The 12661-nt window shown below is 36.4% G+C and overlaps 1 protein-coding gene across 5 annotated transcripts in view; it reads left to right on the forward strand.

Annotated features, from left to right (window-relative positions):
- The window catches only part of CAMSAP2 (calmodulin regulated spectrin associated protein family member 2), a 171928-nt gene extending 163761 nt beyond the window's left edge, over positions 1–8167 (forward strand). For 4 of the 5 annotated variants that reach the window (XM_077824526.1, XM_077824522.1, XM_077824523.1 and 1 more), the window contains 3 exons: positions 1046–1161; positions 3518–3636; positions 5203–8167. In XM_077824526.1, coding sequence (XP_077680652.1) covers positions 1046–1161; positions 3518–3636; positions 5203–5508 — 541 coding nt within the window. In that variant the 3' untranslated portion in view covers positions 5509–8167. Of the gene's footprint in view, positions 1–1045; positions 1162–2020; positions 2136–3517; positions 3637–5202 lie in introns of those variants that run through there. The other variant, XM_077824525.1, reaches the window with a different exon arrangement.
- The last annotated feature ends 4494 nt before the right edge of the window (positions 8168–12661 follow it).

Below are 12661 nucleotides of genomic sequence, written 5' to 3' on the forward strand. Positions count from 1 at the left end.
ACATTATATCCTGCAAAGTCTGGGGAGGGCAAAAAGCGGAAGACCTATAGGCCTAGGAAAAGTCAGGGGAAGCAAATAAAGGTCAAGGGGGAGAACTCCCTTCCTTGCCCCACAGCAAATGACTCCCATGATTTTAAGGACAAAGCATTATTATTTCAGCCCCAATGGTTAATGTTTGTGAAAACAAAAGGTTATAATGGAAACTGTTTTGCAACCTTAACTATAGCAGTCCTTACTGGCAGCTGCTATAATAATGCCATCATCAGTAGAAATGGGAAAATAAACCTTGTACTTCTAGTTAATCATCCTATCAAGAGCAGGCTTTCTCCCTATGGAAAATTCTCAAATGTTTGTTCAGTGTAGTTTTAAATGATTCAAGCAAAATTCAGTAAGACTGTTCTACACCCTAATAGATTTTGTTAGAACTGTTTCCTTGATATAGTCTACAATTTCATACTATTATTACTCTTTGTAATAGCTTTTGGAACACCTTAAATAATACATGCGACAGAAGGTAAATGTACAGAGTTGCTCCTCTAATTCTTCTGGTAGCATTACAGCTTTGGGCTTTTAGTCTACATTTCATATCCTGCTATCTTCTATCACAGTAATATATTCTAAGCACAGTTGCCAACTTTCACGTGGTAAATAAGCACCCCAACTTTCACAGTAAGCCATAAATCAAGCTAATCCCATTTCAAAACAAGGCCAAAACAATCCCTAAGAACCCCAATACTCCCTGTGACTAGATCCCCTCAGCATTTAGTCCGGGACTGGGGTGGGCCTACTGTGCACTCTGACTCTCTCCCCATGCTTGCCCCCCCTTGCCAGGAGCCAATCAAAAAAGAAGAAGCAACAAGCTGCAAGCCAAACAAGCTACAAGCCAAAAACAAGCCCAATTTCTGCATTTTTTCATGGATTTGGTACATCTGATTCTAAGTTTTCTTTTGATGTTAAAAGGCCATTCTGCTGAAAATAAGGGGACTTCTTCATAGATATGTTCTACTCAGTTCTGAAAGGAAAACATATTTTTGTACATTTTTAGGTCTGAGTCTGTGGAAGGATTCTTATCTCCCAGTCGTTGTGGTAGTCGCAATGGGGAAAAAGATTGGGAAAATGCATCTACAACTTCTTCAGTGGCCTCTGCTACAGAATACACAGGTCAGTGTTGGTAATGTTCTCAGGGAAATGTTTGGGTATAAGAAGGGTCTGTGTATGCAGAGTTTTGGTTCTCCTTTATTTGCAATTCCTACAACGTGACTAAGGACTCTTCCTTAAAGACTTGAAATTAATCTTCTATAATAAAGAAGCAAATGTCTAGACTGTCTAAAAATGGCGTAATTTAATATATAAAATAAAAAATATTGGTAAAATAGGAAATGTGGTATATTAAATAAACATACTAAACTACAAATTTAGGCCAAATCCCACAAACACATAAGTAATTTTATGCAGGTCCTATTAAAATTGTTTCTATAGCAAGGGAAGGAAAGAGTGTAGAAAATACAGGATCAGTCTGTAACCAAAAGCTTCAAAGAGAAAAATATAAGTGCCATAGGAGAAAAAAATCTATTCAGTAATATAAGTTTAAATATAAAAGAATTGAAGAATTGTTTGAAAGCCAACAATACACCATAGTTTACATCTTGTTTCAAAACAGACCACTCTTTAAAAACTAAAGACTTATTAAAAACTCTCAACTGCCTTACTTCTAATATTTCAGTGGCCTATGAGTCTAACAATAGTGACATCATCTTCATCCTCTTTTTCCGTGTGTGTAGCGTGTGATATTACAAAATGTCTTGCATCATTATAATAATAAAATCTGTGTTTTTGTCCATGTAATATCGCTCAGTCTGGCAAAGAATAGCTCTGAAGTATCAACAGGTATTGTAGATAAACAAGCTTTTAAGGAGGTTAATTTTGATCTATGAGGCTGTGCAGCTCTAGCTATGCTGGGAAATTTGTATGTTCTGAAAATAAACTATTTTCCTCTTCAACACTACTGCAATAACTACAGAAGAGGCCAAATTTACAATCTGGATACTGCACAGTATTTATCTACCAATCTTTGAGAGCACTTTCAACCAACTTAATCGCTTCCTCGCATCTCCTCAGGATTAAGTCTAATACAGGTACTAACACTGGACTTAGGTTGTCTCCTTTAGTTCTCTCAATAAGACCCATTGCCTAAAGGGGGGGGGAGGGGTTTGTTTGGTGGGGGTTTTTTTGTTTGTTTGTTTTTTAACTTTTCAGACTTTGTTTTTAAAGCAATGTGATTTTTTTTAAGGAACTCAGGGTCTTTTGCCACATAATTTTGAATACTCTGTGGTTTATAAATCAGATTTCTTACATCTTTTCCCATTGATTCTGTTCTTCCATCCAAACAGTCAATTAGTTAGTCTGAGACAGTGAAAGTTAATCTTGACTTTAAATCATTGGTGGCCTTTAAGATTATGTTCCCTTTTATTAGTCATCATAACTATGCCTCCTTTCGAAGTGTCTTGACTCAAACAGGAAGATAAATTGCTGAATCTATTTTCCATTGACCAATCCCTCAAAATTGTGAGGGTGAAGAGCCAAACATCTTCTAGAGGGCCTCTGATTCTCAAGCTTCACGTGGTGCTTTGATGCCATTAGGTTATATCCCCACCACAAAGAACAGTTTATTCAAAAATATACTTGATACATTTTTCATCTGGAGGAAGAGGTTTTTGGTTAAACTTTTTGCAGTAAAATTTTCTTCTAGTGAATGGCTTTTCCACAGGACTGGGTCACCAATTAGAGTCAGCAAGAGGGGGGATACCATCAACCTCTCTACAGCTCACAACCCTACACTGCACACTTGTCAGAAACCAAAGCAGAGACAGTTTCTAATCATTCCTGATGGAACAAGCCCTTCAGGCAGCCTTGAATGACTTGTCAGAATCAGCACCAAGCCTTTCTGCCTTCATTGTGGGCAAGTCGCAGTTGGGATTCCACAAGACCTCCAATCCCAGAAGGCAGGCAGGAGACCAGTAATTCTAAACACTGCAGCAACTCACTGTTATCTGTTTCACCCTTTAAGACTAGGGGCAGAGGAAGAAATGAAAATCATCCTCCTCTTAGTTGGTCAAAGGATTTTTTTTTTTAAATACAAAGTATTTGAGTAGATTATCATGTGAACAGTTTTTATGAGGAATATTCAAGGTAGTTCCCTAAACTGCCCTCTGATGCTCTAATGCTGAAGGACATATCATTGAGTGATCTAGTAATATTTAAAAAAAATCTTTTTTCAGTTTTGACAGTTGTACCACATTATATTCATATATAATCCTGTGATACAGTAACAGAAGAATAGGAGTCAATCAATGTATGTGTGTAACAGGTCTGATTTCTACTTAATTCCTTTGTGGGTGCTAGGATTGTATTGTTACATACACAAACGAAACATGGAAAAAGTGTTTCATGGTGTTCGAGACTGCTTTCTGTATAGCTTATTGAATCACTTAGCTGATTTGTCGATTCTGTTTCATAGGTCCAAAGCTCTACAAAGAACCCAGTGCAAAATCCAATAAGCATATTATTCAGAATGCTCTGGCTCATTGTTGCTTGGCTGGAAAAGTAAACGAAGGTCAGAAGAAAAAAATATTGGAGGTAAGGATATTTTCCCTCTGATGATTAAAAAAAAAAAAACATTAAATCCAGCCTCCTTTGAACATTAGGGAGACGTGCCAGGGTGGAGGGAACAGTGTAAAGGAATCTTCCTCCCAAGGCTGTGTAAATGCTTTGTGGATGGCTAGAGTAGTCTCAGTGATCCTGAGCCTGTCCCCTCTATGAGTAAAGGACCAAAAGAGCAAGGGGTATTATGAAAACAATTGTATAGGCTCATGTAATTAAAGAGTATCATAATACATATGCTGAAGGTGACTGAATTAATTATATGCACAGGCAATCTTAATTCTGGCATGTGCTAACTTTTAAATGCTTGATTTAGCAACCTACCATTCTTTTCTTTTAACAGGTTTTGAAAACATTATTTTACAAGTTTTTTTTTAAAAAGCAAACTGAAAAAAAGCAATTCCATTTTGTGGAACCTATATGGATCATCAGCAGAGTTGGGATCTTTAGATCCATAGCACAGATCTCTACTGTTTAACCTAATGGAGTAATTGGTAGTAATAGTAAACTGTTATCCTCAATGTACAATAGCCACCAGAGTGGTATGAGACACACGCTTTGCCAGTGGGTTTACAGCTGTTTGCTGAGAGCAGAGCAATGTCAAGATTTAAGAGTGCTGGGTTCAATTCCAGATTCTGGAGGTGTGTGTGCTCTAGTAGGTAAGGCCTTCTGCCCCAACCTCTCCCTCTGCTCTTCACCGCTCTTTATTCATGTCAGAATGCTTCCTTCTCCTCCATACTATCTGGGTGAAAGCAGAAGGGGCTCCAAGAGCACAGGAAAAACAGTCTCTCTGCTGGCAGTGTTGGTGCCTGGCACCATAACAGCTCCCAGCAGTACGAAGGAGCAATTGCAGAGAAGGTCATGCTCCGCTCCTGCAGCCCTAGAATGGAGCAGGCTCAGTCACTTGTTGGGGACTGCGCATGCTCAGTCTAGTCAGCATGTAGGAGCTGATTCAGATGGATCATGATCTGTGCAACTGGAATCTTTAGACCATAGTGCTTACAGTCTCTAAGAAGCCTCTACTGAACATGTGCTAACTGTAATTTTTCAGAAACTTATAGATTGGCCAAATTTGGGTGGATTTTTAGGGAATGGCAACAAGCACACCTTCAGTACTAAGGCAACCTCCCTTGCAAATTGCAAACCTCTGCTCCCAAGTATGGAGGTTTTAAAGTAATAATAATAATAAATTATTACTCTAGCTGTAATAATTTTTAACCTGGGCAAAAAAAAAAAAAAAAATTCCCCTTACCTCCTTCTTAGGAACAACTGCACTGTTTTTGCTTATTTATTTTTATAAAAAAATGAAAATTCTTCCTGAGGCAGACATCCAGCATGCAAAAATTTAGCTCTAATAGTTGAAGTTTGGGAAAATTGTAATTAACTGAAAACAGGGTCTTATGGAAAGTGTTATACAACTTGAACTATAGATCAGCCTATAATGTGTTTAAAATAAAACCCCCTACAACTTAGAGTTGAGGGTTTCCTACACGTAATATAAATTTCACATTGTAAACACTTTTTTTTCTTTTTCTTTTAAAGGAAATGGAGAAATCTGATGCTAATAACTTCTTAATCCTATTCCGGGATTCTGGCTGCCAGTTCAGATCTTTGTATACATACTGCCCTGACACTGAAGAAATCAATAAGCTGACTGGGATAGGCCCCAAATCAATCACAAAGAAAATGATAGAGGGGCTATATAAATACAACTCTGACAGGAAACAATTTAGCCACATACCTGCTAAAACTATGTCTGCCAGTGTTGATGCAATTACCATTCACAGCCATTTGTGGCAAACCAAGAGACCAGTAACTCCTAAAAAACTCTTACCTACCAAGGCATAGTGGGGAAAATATTTGTTTCAGACAATGTGATAAACTTGCACTTCATCTTTACTGCCTATAGAAAATAGGTTTCTAGTTGCCAACAAGACTTATAGAACTTGAAATTGGACAAGCTCTTTTATCATATACAACTGGAATGTAAACACAGTATTTAGGAGTACAGAAGATTGTCACTTAGGTGATACAACTACAAGTGATATTGGAAATATCTGATTCATGTGTGGAGATTTGTATGTGCTAATACAGACTATAGGGTACATTTGCTCTGTATTTTGATTAGATACATAAGCACTGAATGTTGTTCATCTGCAGTGACTGCAATTACATTTTTTACATTTCTTGCCTTATGCTTTTGTGTTTGTGCTTGTCTTGAAATTTAAATTTCTTGCTGTTTTTTCCTTCACTTTTCTTATTATTTTCAGTGTCATTGAATTTTACTTAATGAATCCCATCATGAAATACAAACAAAAAAAGTTGTCTATTATGAGGTACAGAACACTCTATGGTTATTCTAAGACATACTGGTCTTGTTCTGAAAGACCCTCATTGTATGTTCTAATCATTACTGAAAGACCCATCCCACTGAGTATTTCCAGTTCCATTTCAACTCTGTAATACTGGTTTATTTTTTTTTTAAATATTAAAGGAATTCTTTGAGCTGCTTAAAGGGAGGTTTCCTTCAGATTAAATTATTATTTAGCAACTAAAATATTCAGGAGAGTCACAGTATTCACTAACTAAATCTGTTTTTTTCACCTCAGTTCTACGCAATTCAGCCTTAAACAAGTTTTGTTGTGGATAGTCATCTGATATGGGTTTCAGTCTGTCCAGCTTTTTAAAAAGTAAATCACTTTTTTTACATACCCTGACAAATGACATTTTGAGAATCTCTTATCCATTTAAAATAAGTATGGCAAAGAACCTGGTTGACATTTCAATCTTTATAACAAATATAAACATTTTTGAAAATAGCCATTGGAACATATTTCAGTATTATTTACAAAGGGCTGCATTTTGATTTCATAACAGTGTTTCTATCACTATTGTTCTTAGTGTTTTTCTTTTGTATAATTATTTTCAGTGTGGCACTGTTCTGAAAAAACTACAAACTTGAAACCTCCCCCAAATCTGTGGTTTTTTTGGCAACGTGTACAAGAGGATTAGTTGGTGGGAGGGGGGGCAAACTCATTCTCAGGAAAAGATTTGAAAGATTTATGATCCTGTTCTGTTTGTGTTGTGACAACTGTGTAAACATAAGGACAGTATTATGCTATAACTATGTAGTTCATTCTGTTTCATGGGGAGTAGAGACTAAAATTATGTACATTTCTCTCATTGAACTGCTTCGAGAGAAATAATGCCTCACTACTATGATGTACTCATTTACTTATATAAAAGATTCACAGGAATGAGATGTCCTTAAACAGTTTAGAACAGTACTTTTTTAATTATTATAAGGCCTTAGGCATAAATGCATTGGGTTGTTTATCAACATTTTCTCAAATGCTGTCAATATTTTACTATAATTTATGTTCTTATATTTATGTATATTTGTTAAAACTGTAAAAAAAAAAAGAAAAAACACTTTAAAATATATGTTTAAAATGTATGTGGCTCAAAACTACTTGTCGCTAGCTGATTCCTACTGTTTGCATGTATATGATCAGGATATGTAACTCTTATATTTCAAGTGTATATATATTATATAAAAAATATAGAGGGGAAAGAGGGTTTGCACATTCTGCCTGTTAGATAGCTCCTACAACTACTGTTATATGAACTTGTGTATAGTAAAAATGAGTTCAAGAAAAGTCAGTGCTGGAGTAGGGAGCGGGTGGATGGAATTAACAGACGTGGATATGGTGAATAAGTTTATAAAGGTTAATCATGGGAGGCCTTTTTCTTTCTAAAACTGACCTAGGATTTGACTGAACACTTGCAATACTCACTAGTACATGCACATCCATCTAAACAAAGTGAGTTAAAATACATGCCATAGGGATTCTTTGAATCATTTAAAATATGACTGAATATATTATGTTCATATTTGTCTACAGGTTAAAAAAATGTGTAGTGTCTAAAGGTAGAATATGAATAATGCAGTTGAAAAGTCCATTGCTCACAGTCTAAAATTTTTCTTAATACAGGAAAAGTGAAGACAGACGCTTTTTCTTTTTTAAGCCTGCAAATTTTCTAATTACAGTGTATCTTTGGTTGGGGTCATGTTTAAAAAAATAAAAAAGGAAAAAAGCTTTTCATAAAGGCCAACATTTATCACTGATCTTTTCAGAACACACTGGTGCTTTCATCAGGGGTATTATTATTATTGTTGCTATGACTGAATTTGCCAAACACTCATCTTAATTTCCAGAGCAAAACTTCAAATTCTAACAGTCATAATTGCTACTGAAACCATTTTTAAAATTTTAGTATGACTGTTTGTTTTTATTGTTTGGCTGTTTAAAGCCAAATACAGCTATTTAATTATGATTTAATGGGCACTGTTGAGAAATGTACAGTGTATTGTGTGCTTACTTGTCCACTTCTGTGGATCATTGCTTCCATATTTTTTCAAATAGTGTGCTGTAAAATATTGTCATATTGCTACTTATGTGGTACAGTGTAGTTTTTCCTTTCAGTTAAATAAAAGCATGGCACCAAAAACCATACATTTTCTCGCGCTCTCTCGTATTATGTTTAAATATAAACTGAAAGTGTGATTAATCAATTTATCTGTTCAAAGCATGCTCATCATGGTAGCTGAACACCTTACAAATTTTAGAAAAAATACATAGAGATTTCTATTTTCTCTTCATCCCCATTTATGTTTATTTTATTTAACATGTAACTCAGTATTCTATTATCAGAAGAAGGCTGTTAAAGAACTGGATTTAACAACTCTTTGCCTTCAAGAATGAAATGTAATCCTAATCTCTTCCAAAAGTAAATTCACAGTTGCAGGCCAGTTGCCAAGATAATTGCATCTCCCATGCACACTAGTCCCAGTTTTATGGTTAACTTTCACTGTTCCAAAGGATTGGTCTAATTTTGGGAGGTTATCATTCAGCATAATGTGTTCATGTCAATAGCTTTGGTTCAGCCTGTGGAGGGTTTTTCAATATAAAATGAAGCCTTGTACTTGATTGCTGTTTAAAGGGGAAATGGTACAAAGGGCAGAACATGAGGTGAAGTGTTCCCGGTTATCTGTGTTGCAACACAGAAAGCCTGCTGCCTTTTGAATGAACTAAGGCTTCTTAAAAGTTGTCCGCTTTTTGTGAAATCCCTTGTACTTCCCAACTGTGGTGTATATCTTGGTCAGAAGAAGTTTCAAAAAATTAAGTTAACTTTTTCCAGATATGTAAATTAGCAATTTAAATATTTTGAGCTAACCTATGCCCATTTGATGGAATCTTGCATTTGTTTTTTAGCTTTATGGTCTTTGTTCTGCATACTTTTCTGGAATCCCAGTGATCTTGGTTTTGGGGCTAGGCTGCCAAATTTACAAAATTTAAAACTCTCTGATGGATTTTTCTAGCCACGTTTAGAGACTCAACTGAGGTTTCAACTCCCTCCTGTTGACCAAGATATATCATACCTCAGGTCACCTGTTCATAAAAAGCAAGAGGAAACTGCTTATGGAGCTGCTAAAAATATGAGAAGTCAGGAAATCTAATGGCTGTTACATCACTAGATAAGACATTGGAAAATAAGGCACTGGTTCAGAAAAGCACTTAAAAATGTTCTGGTCCATCACTGAATCAGGGCTGAAGTTCCTGCATGAATGTTGTAAGAAGGTACCTAAACCACCTTGATCAAGCAGTGCTTCAAGATGACAAAGCTATAAGCAGAAGAAAAGTATGATAAAACTGTAAATGCAGTAAATAAATTGTTTAACTTTGATTACAACAACTTGAAAACCAGTTGCAGGATCACATTCAAATTCTTGCATTGCAAACAAAAACAAAGATGATCTAATCTTATTCTTTGAGAAATAGACACCAGAGATATTCCAACAAAATATGCAGATAATCTGGTCATGGCAGAAAGAGCCTGCTGGTTCACCACCATAGGACAGCATCTTTTTACCAATCTAATGGACTAAAAAGTGAATTCTGCAAGAAGATAAGGAACTGGAATAAAGGGACACACACACATCCCCTTTTTCCAGATCTGAGGCCTACCACACAAAGTTAAAAGGTGATGCTTGGCCTCATTCAAACAAGACTTTAAAATAAGCAGAAGTGGTGATTATATTCCAGAAAATTCAATTCCATGGGAAGTGAAGTCACTGCTATTGAATCATCAAGACAACTGTTAAACCTACTGCCAGTGGATTCCTTGTCCAGGCTTATTAAACCCTAACATGATAATAGTGATGGCCAAATCATCTCTAGAATACTTGGATGCATTTCTGTTAGCATGTGATTTGTGGATTTTTTTATTTACAGTGCTTGTATCCTTTTTATTCATTTATAATTTTCTTCTCTCACTACAGCAGATGAAAGTAAGGTAAATCCCCGTGATCTTGATTTTGGGGCCAGGCTGCCACGTCAGGTGAAATAATGTATCTATGCTGACATACTGCATACAATAATTGTCAGCATGACTGACCATGTAACCAAAGAGTCAGAAACTTCCTATCCAACACAATTACATTTTAATCACACAGCCCATGATAGACCTTTTACATTCTAAATTGAAATTTAAATTTAATCTTTGGTCTGTCAGAAATTATTTCTATAAATATGCACTATAAAAACCTTTCTTCAGGGACCATTATCTTTACAAAAAAGAGCAAAATCACCTCTGCATGATGGTCCTGGAAAAGCATAAGAGATATTTTGGTTCCTTGGCCTGAGGCGTCTACTCATTCTGCAAGATAGCACACTCCACTCTCTAAACACAACAGTGAGGTAAAAAAGCCTACTGAGTACAAACCCAGGAAATTAATTTTATACAAAGGAATAATCTGTGGAGGAGATAAATGGGCCCTGGGATATTTTTGTTCTCCGCCATATCTGCAAATCTGGGGGACAAATTGTTAGCTAACTACCAGCAGACAGTCTGTCAATGACTTTCAAAGAATTGAAAAACAATTTTTATTTCTCATGACTGAAATTTTTTTTAATTTTGTAATTTAGAATTCAGAGAACATTCCCACATAAAAACATGAATTCTAAAATAGGCAAATTTTTATTTGATCTATTTAATGGACTTAAATCAGGTCAAATGGATGCTCATTCATATATTTCAACATGTTTCATAGGAATTCTAATTCCACCATGAAACTCTACTAATACAATTTGGATAGTTCTTGAAGCCTGAGAACATAAAAAATGAAGACAATTAAACACTATAAAGTTATTTTAATAAGAACATCACTGTTCCCAAAAGTTTGAAGTCAATTTTTTTCTTTTAAATTGGCAGAACTACTGTAAATACCTGAATTTCATAGATGTTGAACACCCTGAAAATCTCATTGGCTATAAAGGGCAAATGGGATGCTTGGTAGCTCTCAGAGTGTACTTACACTGTTAAAATTTCTTACTCTCCTCACAATTTGATTAAATACAGAGAGATTCTATGAGCCTCATTCTTAGCTCCACTCAAGTACCCAGGAAGCCATCTTAACTGGCTTCCTAAATAGTCCCTTTAGGTGGGGGATGTTGCTTTTTGTGGCCTGAACAGTTAGCCAGCAGTTACCCAATATTCAGAATCCTATGGGTTGTTTCTGTTAGGAGGAGAAATTGATGAATACAAAAGATATTTCTTTGATGCAGTCCTACTCCTAGAAACACTTCCATCAAACAATGCCCAGCAAAACCCTTCTTCCCCCATAGTTCAGTTTCTCACCAGCCTTGCATGAGGCATGTGTGTTGGGGGATGGCTCTTATTTTTTCAGCTATCCTACTCCAAAAAGGCGCTTAACTGCTTCTTGCATTTATCCTGTGTGAAGGGCGGCTGTCATGCGCACCAGCATCACAGAGGTTTCACAGATGGCATAGCAGCTTTATGCCACCCACTAACCCCACTGCCTGCAGCAGAGGGAATTCCTGCAAGAAAGGGGCAGAATATTACGTAAATTAAGTTGTCCTGGGATAAGAGGGAAGATCCTTTTATGGATTGAGAACTGGTTAAAAGACAGGGAATAAAGGGTAGGAATAAACGGTAAATTTTCAGAATGGAGAGGGGTAACTAGTGATGTTCCCCCTAGGGTCAGTCCTAGGACCAATCCTATTCAACTTATTCATAAATGATCTGGAGAAAGGGGTAAACAGTGAGGTGGCAAAGTTTGTAGACGATACTAAACAGCTCAAGATAGTTAAGACCAAAGCAGACTGTGAAGAACTTCAAAAAGATCTCACAAAATTAAGTGATTAGGCAACAAAATAGCAAATGAAATTTAATGTGGATAAATGTAAAGTAATGCACATTGGAAAGAATAATCCCAATTATACATACAATATGATGGGGGCTAATTTAGCTTCAACTAATCAGGAAAGAGATCTTGGAGTCGTCATGGATAGTTCTCTGAAGACGTCCACGCAGTGTGCTGCGGCAGTCAAAAAAGAGGATAGGATGTTAGGAATCATTCAAAAAGGGATAGAGAATAAGACGGTGAATATCTTAGTGCCCTTATATAAATCCATGGTACGCCCACATCTTGAATACTGCGTACAGATGTGGTCCCCACATCTCAAAAAAGATATACTGGCATTAGAAAAGGTCCATAAAAGGGCAACTAAAATGATTAGGGGTTTGGAATGGGTCCCATATGAAGAGAGATTAAAGAGGCTAGGACTTTTCAGCTTGGAAAAGAGGAGACTAAGGGGGGATATGATAGAGGTATATAAAATCATAAGTGGTGTGGAGAAAGTTAATAAGGAAAAGTTATTTACTTGTTCCCATAATATAAGAACTGGGGGCCACTAAATTAAATTAATGGACAGCAGGTTTTCTTCTTCACACAGCGCACAGTCAACCTGTGGAACTCCTTGCCTGAGGAGGTTGTGAAGGCTAGGACTATAACAAGCTTTAAATGAGAACTAGATAAATTAATGGAGGTTAAGTCCATTAAGGGCTATTAGCCAGGATTGGTAAGGAATGGTGTTCCTAGCCTTTGTTTGTCAGAGGGTGGAGATGGATGGCAAGA

This window comes from Eretmochelys imbricata, chromosome 8 (assembly GCF_965152235.1).
Source record: "Eretmochelys imbricata isolate rEreImb1 chromosome 8, rEreImb1.hap1, whole genome shotgun sequence".
NCBI lineage: Eukaryota > Metazoa > Chordata > Testudines > Cheloniidae > Eretmochelys > Eretmochelys imbricata.